Source organism: Phyllostomus hastatus, unplaced genomic scaffold, assembly GCF_019186645.2.
Source record: "Phyllostomus hastatus isolate PE091 unplaced genomic scaffold, TTU_PhHast_1.1 phas_scaffold_28, whole genome shotgun sequence".
Taxonomy (NCBI): domain Eukaryota; kingdom Metazoa; phylum Chordata; class Mammalia; order Chiroptera; family Phyllostomidae; genus Phyllostomus; species Phyllostomus hastatus.
Genome location: NW_025334022.1, coordinates 5,527,189 through 5,541,026, shown reverse-complemented (window position 1 = coordinate 5,541,026; position 13,838 = coordinate 5,527,189). Strand labels below are relative to the sequence as shown.

At 42.5% G+C, this 13,838-nt stretch overlaps 1 protein-coding gene across 11 annotated transcripts in view; it reads left to right on the top strand.

The window, feature by feature from the left end:
- TMEM164 (transmembrane protein 164) overlaps nucleotides 1-13,838 on the top strand; it is a 221,006-nt gene extending 207,168 nt beyond the window's left edge. For 10 of the 11 annotated variants that reach the window (XM_045817509.1, XM_045817511.1, XM_045817513.1 and 7 more), the window contains 2 exons: nucleotides 11,751-11,851; nucleotides 13,546-13,838. In XM_045817509.1, coding sequence (XP_045673465.1) covers nucleotides 11,751-11,851; nucleotides 13,546-13,752 — 308 coding nt within the window. In that variant the 3' untranslated portion in view covers nucleotides 13,753-13,838. The remainder of the gene's footprint in view (nucleotides 1-11,750; nucleotides 11,852-13,545) is intronic. The other variant, XM_045817512.1, reaches the window with a different exon arrangement.

The window sequence follows — 13,838 nt, the reverse complement described above, 5'->3', positions numbered from 1 at the left end:
TATGCTCAGATTACATCATCCCTGATGTGGTCTGTTGCAACAGGCTCAACACTGGTCTCTCTGCCTGTACTCTCGCCCTATTTCAATCAGCATCCAGACTGCAAGCTCTATCCCTCACTATTCAAAGTATGGTCAAAGGACCCCCAGCACCTGGGACAGACTCTTGGGGCCCACCACAGACCTACTCCACCAGAAACTACCTTTAAATAAGATCTCAAGGTGATTTGTAAAATCTGAAATATTTAATGTGGCAAACAGAATTCTTTATGAACTGCCTTTTATCTCCTGTTTTATTCCTCTTTCCCACATGATAGTTCAATGATACTGAACTATATAAAATTCTTGAACATGCTGGGCTTTTCACTTTATTCTTTCAGCAAATATTTATTGAATTTCTGCTCTGTGTCAGGCACTAGGGATACATAAAGCAGTGACCAAAACAGATACATATCCTTGCTTTCATGGAACTTACATTCTTGTGGTAGGAGACAGTAAATAAGTAAAATATATAGTAAGTCTGTTGATGTTGAGTGCCGTAGGGGAAGAACAAAAGCAGATTAAAGGTCATAGTGCTGTTGAATGGGTGGAGAGGGCTGAAATTTTAAATGAGGTGGTTTCATTTAAAGGAAAGGGCTCACCAAAAATGTGACATTTGAGGAAAGGCTGGCAGGCAAGGGAATGAGCCAGTAAATATCTGGTGGAAGAATGTGTTAATAAGAAAATAATATAAAGGCCCCGAGACAGGAGGGTTTCTAGAATAGTCCATCAACAGCAAGTAGGTCAGTATGTCTAGAGCCATGTTAAGGAAGGGGAAAGTAGTAAGAGATGAGGTTAGAGTGGTGATGCAGGTGCAGGGGCAGCTCATATATAGGGCTTCATAGATCATTGTAAGGAATAGGTATTTTGTTCTTAGGGATATGGGTGGCTGTTGGAGGGTTTTGAGCAAAGGACTAACATGGTCTGAATTAATGTTTCTAGGGATTACCCAGTTGCTATGCTGAAAGGAGACTGTAGGGGACAGGGATAGAAGTAGGAAAACATGTATGTGATATTTGTAATAATCCAAAGAGGAGATGATAGAGGATTGGGCTAGGATGCTAATAGAAGGATGAAGAAAAGTCATTGGATTCTGGATACATACTGAAGGTATAGCCAACAGGATTTGCTGATGGGACAGATGTGGGGTATGAAAGAAAGGAAGGGGTCAAAGATGGCTTTAAAATTTTTGATTATTAGATAGATGGACATTTATTAAGAAGAGGAAAACTAGGGTAGGGGGTTTTGTGCTTGTTTATTGTTTGGGGTGGTGGTGAGGGGAAGTGCTCTTTCCATTATCTATTGTGTAACAAACATTCCCAAAACTTAGTGGCTTAAACTTTTCTTTCTTTTTCTTTTTTTTTGAAAAAGAAAGGAGTTATTTATTCAAGTTATACAGACTAAAAGTAATGACTTAATGTCTTCATCAAAATCCCAAAGTCCCTTAAAACACCCACAAACACACACAGTCCTTCCTTCCCCCCCTTGCCCAGTCTGGGGTACCATATCTCAGGGAAAGAAATAGAAGTCCATGGCTCAGGCAGCTCCCGGTTCTTCCCAGTAATTCATGCTTGGCTGGTAGGCCTTCCTCAGTTCTCAGAACCATTAGCTATGTTGCTGGGATCTTCAGCTAAAACCACGTGGTGGTTTTCTGCTAAAGCTGCGTGATGATTCTTTGCTAAAGCTGCGTGGTGATTCTTTCCATGGCTGCAGTGGGGGGGGGGGTTCCCCCTGTGCCAAAAGTGCGTGGTCCTCCTTACATGGCTGCAGCCGTGTGCTTAATGATTTACTTTTCTCACAACCGTGTGTGTGTTGACTGGATTGTTCTTTGCTATGGCCTGAATATTTGTCTTCCCCAAATCTCATATGTTGAAGTCTTAACTTCAATGTGATAGTATTTTGAGATGGGTGCCTTTTGGAGATAATTAGGGTTAGATGTGGTCATGATGGTAGGGCTTTCATGAATGGGATTAGCACCCTTATAAGGAGAGTCCAGAGAGATCCCTAGCCCTTTCTATCATGTGAGGACACAGCAAGAAGATGGTCATCTGTGAACTAGGGTGTAGGCTCTCAGCAGCCCCTGAATCTGCTAGTGCATTGATCTAGTGAGGAAATAAATTTCTGTTATTTAAGCCAACCAGTCCATGGTATTTTGTTATGGTAGCCCAAACTGACTAAGACATTTTTGTACTGATTTTGCCTGGGCTCAGCTAGAATGGCTGGGATGGTTGGGCTTCTCTATCCACATGGCATTTTGTTGTAGGGGGAGTTCCTAGGACAGCATTCCAAGAGGGAATGTATAGGTTTTTATCAAGCCTTTGCATCTTTTTTGATGATTTTCCATTGGAAAAAGCAAGTTACATGGCTGAGTCATGTGAGCCACAGGGTTAAATCAGTGTGGGAGGGAATATATAAGGATGTGGATACTGTGATAGTGTGATTCACTATGAGCTAGTACTGTATCAATCTACCATAGGAGCCAAGATTAGAAGTTGGGTTTCAGAGTGAGATGCCATCTAGATATATAAGTTCAGTATTGAGTAGGCTGTGAGCTATGTGTGCCTGGTGTTCAAGGCAGAAGTTCGGGCTGAGATATGATGGTTGGCGTCATCAGCACATAGATTCTATTAAAGCCATAAGATTGGTTGAAATCACCTAGAGAATGGAAGTATATATAGAGAGAAGGAAAAAACTCTTCTACAGCCTGATCCACTCTATCATTTAGAGGTCAGGGTGATGAGGAGGAACCAGTAAAGCAGACAGAGAAGAAGCAGGCTAAACATCAGGAGGATAATTGAAAGAGCAGTAACCCCGAAGCCGAGTGAAGAATGTTTCAAGAACAAAAGGGAACATAAGATGAGGCCTGAGAATTGATCATTGCATTTAACAAATGAAAAGGTTATATGTGATCTTGCTGGGAGCTGTTTTGGTGGAAGCCTAATTAGAGCGAGGTAAGAGAGAATTGGAAGAGAGGAATTCTAGACAGGGAGTATAGATTAGTGCTGTCCAATAAAACCATGTAAGCCACATATGTAATTTCAAATTTTCTAATAGTCACACTTAAAAAAAGGTAGAGAAACAGGTGAAATTATTTTTAATAATATATCTTATATCTTATTTAACTCAATATATTCAAAGTATTATCATTCCAATATGATTAATATAAAATTACTACCAGGACATTTTACATCATTTGACATTCAGTGTGTATTTTACACTAACAGTACCTCTCAATTCAAACTAGCCGTATCTCAAGGGCTCAATAGACACAATGACCAGTAACTACCCTATTGGACAGTATAGTTATAGACAGTACTTTCAAGGAGTTTTGCTGTTAAAGGGGAGAAGAATGAGGTAGTTGCAGCAGCAAGTGAGGTCAAGTTATTGTTTTAGAGTGGAAGCTAGTACAATATAGTTTATATGCTATTAGGAATAATCTAGTAAAGAAGAAGAAATTGTTGATGTAAGTGAAAAAGGAAAGCTGCTGGAGTGAGATTGAGTGGGCAAGAGAGAACAGGATCTGGATGCAAATGGGAGGGCTGGCATTGGCTAGGAACCTGGGCAGTTCATCTGTGGTAACAGGGGGTAAGGGCTGAGCACATCAGGTCCCAATGCAGATATGATGTTAGATGCAATCATGGGAGCTTCTGGAACATTTTTATCTGATTTCTTTTTTTCTTAGTGAAGTAGGAAGCAAAGTCATCATCTGCCATCAAGGATGGGATAAAAGTACTGAACATCTGAGAAGAGAGGAGAAAATACTAAATTGTGGCATGAGAGAGTGAATGGATTGGGGAAGTGTAGTATGATTGCCTGGCAACATGAAGGATGTGCTTGAGGTTTGTCATCACAAATATGAAGTGAGAACAGTCAGTGCAGTATTGTTGTTTTTCTCCAGCCACATTCAACTTTGTAGGTACCAGCAGGGAGGAAAAGAAGATTGGAACTTAACCAGATCTGGATTTTTTTCCCAAGATGAGTACAATAATGAGGCTCAATGGAGTCCAAGTTGTATGCCAGAGATAATTAAAATTTAAGATCATGGAATTTAAAAAGGAAATAGGGAGCCATGAGGGATAGCAAAAAGATGATAGAACCAATGGACTTCAGATTTTGGTGAGGTCCAAGAAATGTTGGGGTCAAGGTTAGAAAGATTAAGCTGTAAATAGGGAATGCTTGATTTATGGAAGGGATGCAGATATTCATAATTAAAAGGTCTCAGGCATGACTATGACAGTGAGTGACTGAGGTGTGATAAAGGGCAGTACTAAGAAACAGAGAGGTCAGGATAGTGGAAGATTCAACTAGAGATATGTTGAAATTATCAAGAAGTACAACGAGAATACTTTTGGATAGAGTGGTAGCAAGCCAGTTACTAATATCCTCAAGGAATATTGAGGGCCATGACCCATATGTTTTTAGACAAGTGTAAGAGGAAAGGGTAGTGGGTGGTACAGTATGATGGTTGTGAGGTTTTAGGGAGAAAGGAGGACCAGTGGTCAGGAAACAGCGAAGCAAAGAAAGAAGTTACCTACTGTAGCTACGTGGGCCACAGGACCAAAACCAGTGACTTTAGAGGGCTAGAGATGAGGGAGGCTCCCATGGGGAGAGGTAGGTGGGGTAAGAGCAACGGAATAAAGGAGACATTCAAAGATGTTATTGAAATATTGGGAATTTAGCTAAAGATTTCTCTGTGAATGCATGTCCTGTTCCCTTTCCCTAGAATTTCCTTCCTTACCTTGTACACCTAGAAAACTTTTCTTTATCCTTTACCAGCCAGTTCCTGCTTTGCTACTTTCCTGCAATTGTGATAGCAAAGGTTACCAGTGATCAGTAACCTGGGTTATCAAACCCAGTAGAAGTTATTTGTCTTTCCTTTACTGTGCCTCTGTAGAGAAGCATGTTCCCAGTTTAATTTTATGTGATGGTGGAAATGTTCTATCTCTGCACTGTCCAATATGGTAGCCACTAGCCACACATGGTTATTGAGCACTTGAAATGTAGTGTGACTGAGGAATGAAATTTCTAATTTATCTAAATGTAAATTGCCCCTGTGGCTAGTGGCAACTTTAATCTTGTCTTCAATCCTATCTTCTCATGGATCCTCTTCTGGCAACTATTGCTGTTTCCCAGGCTCTGTCCTTCGCCCTTTAATTTCATTCTATGGACCGTTCCTCATTGATCTTAACCATACTCCAAGCTCTATTTCCAGGCCATCTCCCTCTCCTGAGCATTAGATGTGGACATCCACAGCCTATTGGAGATGTCTGCTTGGATATCCTTTTGTCATTTGGAGTCAGCATGCTCCAACCTGAACTCACCTCTCCCCTCAATGAACTCCTCTCAATTACTCAAGTCATAGATCTAGGAGTCACTCCAGATGTCTCTGTGTCAGACAGATTGCCAGGTCTTCCATATCTCCACAGCAGAATCTGAACTGGTCTGTCCTTCTCCAGTCCAACGTCAACACTGCTACCACAGCTGTCTACCTAGCTGAAACATAAACTGACCTTGCAGTCCCCTGTTTAAAAACCACTTAATGTCTTCTCTTTGTTTCTAGGATAAAGGCCAAGTTGCCTAACATGGCAAACAAGGCTCTTCATGACCTTACCTTGCTCTCTTGTCTCTCCAGCTTCATCTGCTGACACAAATCCTCTTTCACTTTATGCTCCAAAAAGACAGACCTGCTTGTGATTACATGCAAACAGCATGCTGTTTCAATCTTCCACATCTTTTCTCAGGCTGCACCTACTGCCCAGAATGTCCTTTCCTTTCTTTAAGATCTTACTGCAAATCCTTCTTGTTCTTTACAACTCACCTCAACTGTTATCTTCTCCAGCTACCCTTCCTTGGTGTCCCCATTGCTCACTGTGCTTAACTTATTACACCATCTCATTGTTCACTTGTAAGCTGCAGGGTCATTTTCAGTGGCAGGGGCTATCTTTGCTTCCTTATTCTCACTGCCTAGCATGGAGTCTAGTGCCCAGTGTGCACTCAGTGGATGTTGAGTGAATGTTTAACATGTAGAAGTGAATGAGTTGAAGGTAGCAGGAAGAAGATTGGAGAAGGGAATATCACAGTGCCCAGTCTCATCTCCTTGGTGTAAGTCCTTTCAGGGTGGGATTACAGAATGAGTGAAAGGGCCCTTGGGAGCCTCTCTGGGGGCAGGTCTTCATTGGTGGTGGTACAATTGAATTCTTCTCCAGCACTCATAAAGCTTCTTTCTGGCAGAAATCGATTTTGGAAAAAGCTATTATCTAGGTTTTCCCCTACCTTTAGTGCTGAAATGCTTTTATCCTCCTGGGACAGAAGATGCTAGCAGAAAATGTCACATTTTTTTCTTAAAGTAGAAAAAAGTTTTATGTGTTTAATATTTCTGAAAGTGCTTAACTATTTTCCTTTAAAAGAAAACTGATTTTTTTACAGATTATCCTAGGGCTACATCCAGGTACAGGATATAGAAAAAAAAGAATGGTGTGTATTTGCATATAATTTGTATACACCTATGTGGATTGGGTCATATATATTCTTAGGGTGTTTTTTTTTTCAAATAAATTAAATATTTGATCATCTTTGCAATGAATGAAAACAACCAACAACAGTAAAAAGGCAGTGGAGACCACAGTCACAGTCTCCCTTCCTAGAGAAGATCACCTTTTTTAAGATTCCCTCTCTTCTAGTCTTCTATGAGATTTTGGATGCCTGTGGTGGGCATGGTAAAAATAGCAGCTGCTGCCTGTCTGTATGCCAGGCTAGCTGCTGTATTTACTTTTCTATATGTTCTACTCTGCAGCCTCAAAAGGGAGAGGTTAACTGCAGTCTACAGAGGGAAAACAGGATTAGAGGGATAGCACAATTTTCCCAAGGTCACCCTTGTGGGCAGTGGCAGAGACAAGATTTAAACCCAAAGCTGTCTGACCCCAAACCCTTTGTTTTAAATTACTAACCTGTATTTTCCATCATTGATGTACTGTTTGGTGTTCTGTCTTTTACACTCGCCATTACTAGCCAGGGATTAGTTTGTTACTCTGTCATTTGAATGACAGTGGACTGTCACACAATATTGAGGTACCAGAGTTTTCTTAACTTACCTCCCCATTTGCTTTGTTTCCAGTTTCTCAAGATTATAGGTAGTGCAGATGTAAACATCTTTGGGTTTCTTGTTTTTTGTGTGTTTTTAGGTATTTGATGATAGTCCTAAAAGTAGGATTGTTGAGCCAGAAAGTCTGTGCCCTTCAGTCACCCATTCAATGGTCATTTTCTGAGTGCTTACTGTGTACCAGGTGCTAGAGGTAAAAAGGTCATTCAGAAATGGCCCCTCCCTCAGGGAACTAACAGTGCCATGTGGCACAGATGATGTAATACAGAGGGCATGATACTAAAGTGGGGATTTGGGCAAGAAGCAGTGAGAACACTGAGAAACATGGCCTCTGACAGTGTCTGGATGTTCCTTTTCCTCCATGTAGCAGGGCAGGGCAGAGAGGAGCACAATGAGAGGGGGCTGCCCAGTGGCTGAGTCCTTATCCCAGCTTTTCCCAGGTCTGTGGCTGAGCTGGCTCCTGGATGAGGATACTTTCCCCATCTGTCCCTTTCCTGCAGCTACCATTACTGCCCAGCTACACTAGGTGCAGCCAAGTAGAAGGTAGACAGCAGAGACATGTAGGGAAAATGGCTTGGGGCTCAGGGAGTGGTATGAATGGTAGTCTTCCAGGTCCCCTCTTCTTCCCTTTTATATAAGCCCCCAGAAGCCACGGTGACAACATGGTGACCAGTTCCCACTTATTTAGCAAATAAGAAAGTGCATGAAGCATAAGTAAGTACATAGCTCATGTGTTCACAAACCGAGTACCGTGCTAGATGCTAGGAACACAGAAATGAGTTCCACATGGCCCTTGAACCCAAGGCACTCTGGTCTAGGTGGTTAGACAGACAAAGAAAGAAATGGTACAACTTGGTGTGGTGGAGGTCTGCACGAATGGCAAGGGGCATTGAGCAATCAGTGCCCTGGAAGTGTCTGAAAGCCCAGTGCTCTGCAATTGTGACTTTGGCTGTGGTGCTGCCCATCTCCCAGACCCATTCATTCTCCCCCTATAAAATAGAGGGATGAGTCTGATACCCTCAAGCGGCCTTCTGACTCAGATGTGCTGTGACTCTGCCTCTTGTCAGAGAACAGGGCTGACCTGTTCCCCCAGAAGACCCAACTTGGCTTTAGCCACCCCATCTTGCTCATCTTCTCCCCTCCACCCTCAGCCCCATCCCACCCCATAGAATTCTTCAGTATTCTGCTTCCAGACTTCTTCCTCTCTTGGTCTACGTATACTCCTCTGACTTTGGTTACCATTATGCACTGATGACACCTATATCTGGACATTCAGCTCCATCCTCTTCACTAACTTTGTGATTCATATACAGGCATGCCTTGCTTTATCGAACTTTTCAGATATTGTGTTTTCATCAACATTGAGGCAAAGCTCTCCACCAGCAAAAAGTTTACAACTCACTGTAGGCTCATATGATGGTTAGCATTTTTTAGCAATACAATTTCTTAAATTAAGGTATGTACATTGTTTTTAAAGATATAATGCTATTGCATACTTAATCGACTATAGTATGATATAAATGTATACTGAGAAATCACAAAAAAAATGTGTGGCTCACTTTAATGCAAGGAACCAAAGTTGCAATATTTCCAAAGTATGCCTGTAATAATAAAAATCAAATCTGTTAAATCCCAGATTTGATACTACAATCATTACTTAAATTATCTCACATCATCTACCCAACAATCTTGTGAAGTGGGCAGTGGTACCGCATTTTATGGATGAGTGAAACTGAATTCAAGAGATACTCGGGCTTGCTCAAGACCCTGGAGTTAATAAGTGACCAAGACCCAGGATTTGAAAACCTGTGTCTGCCAGGATCTGATGTTCACTCTGTTACCCATCACACCATATGTCCCAGAATTCATCCAGGCACCCAAGAGATATTTCTGGTAAGATATTCCACAGGCACCTGAATTTCAGCACATCTAAAATTGGCCTCATTGTTTTCCTGCCTTCTCCATCTCAATAAATGGCAGTATCAACCCAATGACAACCAAACTAGAGGCCTGGGAGTCTGCCTAGATCCTTACTCACCCTTTCTTCCAATATCCAGTCTTCTATGACTTTCTGCTGATTTTTCCTCCACTTTTCTCCCTCTCTACTGCTATTATCTTCAAAGGCCATCCATGCTCTTCCCTTTTTGGGTTCCTGCAGCAGTTCCTTATCAGTCTCCTAGCCTCTATGCCCTCTTCCCCAACCCATCCTCCTCACAGTAGTGGGTCAGGGTGATCTTTCTCAAGCAGACATCTGATCTCATCACTTCCCAGCTTCAAATCTCACAATGTTTTCTGTGGCTCTGCAGCAAAGCGCAAAGCTGTTCCACCCATGGGCAGAAATCTATCTAAGAAGAAATGTTTTGTTCAGTCCATTGAGAATGCTTAAAACATTTTGAATCATTTGTTGACACTTAGAAATCAGAAAAACTCCACATGAAAGGTTTATTTCTGGCTTCTCTTGCAAAAGTGATAAAACTGGCAACTCTGGGCCCACGTGCATGCAGGTTAATGATTGGATGGAGCTGAGTGGTGGCTGCCCTCTTTAGAAGGGGCATGGGCTTTCCAGTTGGCCAGTCTCTAGTATCTCTAATGTCTCTTTGTCCCTGGTCAGTCCTCTGCTCCCAGTTTACCTGCTTGAGTCTTGAGGCATTTGGGCTCATGATCCTGCAGCACATGGTGGAGTATAAAGCCCTCAGCCTGGCTCCTAAAGTCCTATGTAGCCCAGCTCGGAGCAAACCAGCTCTGCCAACCTCTTAAGTCTTACTTCAGCTCTCTACCCCAGCACACTCTCTTCTGTGGCCCCAACTCTTACACAACTGTGGGCACACTGAACCAAGAGGTAGTTCATGTATCCACACTTTCCCCACAAAGCTGAGTTTTGTCCTTCCATAATACAGGGATGAACAAAAGTGTGTTCACAGTTGTTAAAATGGAAAATAATACAATAACTAATACAGAATAATATAAGAATCAAATTCTGTTTTGCTTACTCACAGCTGTAAACCTACATTTGCCCACCCTCTATGTGGTACGGACCTTGGTCTGCACACCCGTCATACTGGTTTATAATTAATTGTTGATTGTTATGTCTTCCTCCCCTGCCTGACTGTAAATCTGAGATTGTAGGGAGCATATCTTTTTTTTTATCTTCCTATCCCCAAAGCTTTGCATAGGCCTTAAAATAGGGATGTCAAAGTCATTTTCACCAGAGGCCACATCAGCCTCGTGGTTGCCTTTAAAGGGCTGAAATAATTTTAGGACTGTATAAATGTAACTAGTCCTTAACCGTTAAGGAGTTGAAATAACATTTGGCCCTTTGAAGGCAACCACGAGGCTGATGTGGCCCCTGGTGAAAATGAGTTTGACACCCCTGCCTTAGAATATAATAGGTGCCTAATAACTGATGAATGAATGGATGAATCAGTGAAAGACTCACTTGAAAAAATTTACTCCAGGATGTATAATCATTTTGCCACCTACTTGCTTGGGGTAAAGGGTTCCAGGTTCCTTTCATTCTGGACCACTCCTTTCCAAGGCTCCATTCAGAGTGACAATAACAATATTTATAAGCCTACTGGGATGGTGGTTCTTAGTAATGATACAGGGAAAATAATATTATTTGTGATATACTAGGGGAGGGAGTTGTCTAGCACTTGGGGCATGGCACTACCATTATATGTGACACATTTTTTACTTATTTGAATAATAATAATGGTATAGTAATTATAGCATCTAACACGCATTATACATTTACATGGTATGAGATCTTGTTCTAACAGCTCTCAATATATTATGTCCTTTACTTCTCACAACAATTTTAAGAAGTAGGTAGGACTCTTACATCCATTTTACAGAAACTCAGCTGAAATTTGGGGAGTTTAAACAACTCTTCCAGGGTCACACAGCCAGTAAGTGGTAAAATACAGGTTTAAAACCAAATCTGTCTGACATCACAGTTAACATTCTCAACCACTATGCTATACCCAATAAATGACATTTCTCTTCTGAAACTTGAGGGAATACACACACACACACACCCAGTAATAATTAAAAACAAAAGAAAAGAACTCCTAGGGCATAAAGAGCCAAGGAGACACACTCATGGGCTAGCGGTAGTTGCATTTGGGTAATAGAGCTGGGGATGATTTTCTTCTTTTCTTCCATCTTGTTTCTACTCTTTAACATTTTCTAAATTCCCTTTAATGAGCATGTTTTACTCTTCTAAATTTTTAGTGTCTTACTTAATAAAAATATTATCATTTCAACATATAATCAATATAGAATTAACATATTTTACATTCTTTCCATATGCAAAATCTGTGTATTTGGCACTTACAGCTTATTTCTATTTTAGTCACATTTTATTTTATTACAGTAAGTAAAAGCCCTCTCTTTGTAATGGTCTCAGCATTACATGGCAGAACAGAGTTTGGGAGGGGGCTGATTGGAGTACCCAGGTAATCAGTGGGGCTGTCTCTTAGGTAGCTGTCACTGAGCACTGAAAGGGGGTAATCTGCAGGCAGCAGTTGTGGCCTCAGCACCTGCACCTTGTGCGGCAAAGGAAGAGAAGTGTGTCATTAACCCTGCTACCTCACCATCTCCCCTTTTTCTTTAGGTGTTTACACCCCAGAGCCCCTCAGCTGTTTCCAGTGGGCACTTCTCTCAACTGGCCTCATGTTCTTTTATCACTTCAGTGTCTTACAGATCCTGGGCCTGGTAAGTTTGGCTCTAACCCCTTCTATCCCCTCTGTTTGGAGTTTCTTCATAAACCTTGATAATCCTGGTTGGCACTGGTGCATTGTTTTGTATTGAAAATACAAGATACCAAAGGCCAGGACATCAGATTGTTGTGTCTGGGTTGCTGATTTATGGTCTGCAGCCGTGGCTTCGCTAAACAGTTTTCTGAATCCTTTAGTAATGGCTGTTTCTTTCATCCATTGAGAGTCAAGGATGCCACCTTTCACTCATGGCCACTTGGGTCAGAAACAGTGAGCTGCAACTAGAAAGTAGTTTGCTGTGGATCCAATGGGGAGGCATGACCATAACCCTTACTCTGGGGCTGGGTAGACCTTTGAGCCTATTCCCAGACCCTGAGCTGTATGGTCAGTGGAAGTACAGTGTTGGACATTCTGGGGTGTTCAGACCTGCCGAGAGCTTGGATGGTGGCTGGACTCAGTATTTGAATTATCAAAAACTGAAGAATACTGAGTATATGGGTGTCTGTTGGTGGCGAAGTGAATAGGAAAAGCTCAGGGCTGGGGCTGGGGGGGTCAGGAGACCCAAGTTCAAGTCCTGGTTCTGCCACCTCATCCTCAAGGGTGAGTCACCTCATCCTCAAGGGTGGAGAGCTCTGCACCCCTCAGTGACATGGTACAAAACCCCCAACCTCCCCAACAGGTGGTGAGGACTGGTTTTTAATGTGAATGGGTTTGAAGGGCTTTGGAAGTAAGGTGTAGTGGCTGTCCTTGGGGCAGGTGTGGCATGTCTGGTTTTGTGTGTGAGCGGAAGTAATGTAGTATTTTCCATGTGAAACCTTGCAGGACCTGGCAGGATTAGGGTGTATAATTGATGTCAGCAGTGTGTTTGTAGAAGCAGTTACCTTATTTCCCCTACCCTAGCATATTGTTCTACTCTCATTTACCTAGGGGTGTGGTTTGAGCTCCTTGCTTAAGGTGTGCATTCTTCCTGACAATAGGGATGAAGTAGTATGACCTTCACACCTTTATTGGCACTGCTCTCTACTGGGCCTCCTTGATTCCAGAAGAGCCAGTGTCCTTATGTCACCATCCATACCATACTTGATCCCACTTCCAGGCTGACTCAGGCCACACCTCCTACAAGGAAGGCTCTGCTTACTCCATTCTTTGCCGTGACCCCCATCCATCCTTCATGAGTGCATTCAGGTGCCAGTTCCTTCATGAAATCTTACCTGAACACTTTGTCCACATTCTGTACACTATGTAGATCTCCTGGTGGAGCAGACCTGATGAGCTCCATCTGGTCTAAGGTCGGATGTGGTAGACAGATCACCCTAACTTGATTGGTTGCCAGTTATGTGGAGGCAGGGACCATGCTGTTAACTGTTCTTTTCTCCCATAACACCTTTCCAGGGACTAGGCACATAGTAAATGCTTAGGAATAACAACAGGTCCTCCGCTCGACATAGTAGGCAAGATGGAGCAAAACCAAACAGATCTTCTAGTGGACAACGGCTTTCCCCATCACCTCCAGAGGGCTCTAGCTTTGACTCACTCATGAAACCTAGGGGAGAGAAATCCTATTATGAACCGGTGGGGATTTGTTAATCCCTACTTCTCTAGTTTCCCTTTAGGTAGAGATGGCTGAACTGGCAGAAGCCAGAGAAAGCCTAAGGATGGTGAACGCTCACTCTACCTCCCTTGTCCCTGCAGGTCACCGAAGTGAATTTGAACAACATGCTGTGTCCGGCCATCTCAGACCCATTCTACGGCCCCTGGTATCGCATCTGGGCCTCGGGACACCAGACTCTCATGACCATGACCCACGGGAAGCTGGTCATCCTGTTCTCATATATGGTTGGGCCCTTGTGTAAATATCTGCTGGATTTGCTCCGGCTTCCAGCCAAGAAAATAGACTGAAGGTGGTTTTTTTCTCTCCCTGAGGAAACAAGTCCTGACTTGATTTGAAGAACACCCAGTTCTTAATGAAACCTTGGGAGAGGGCA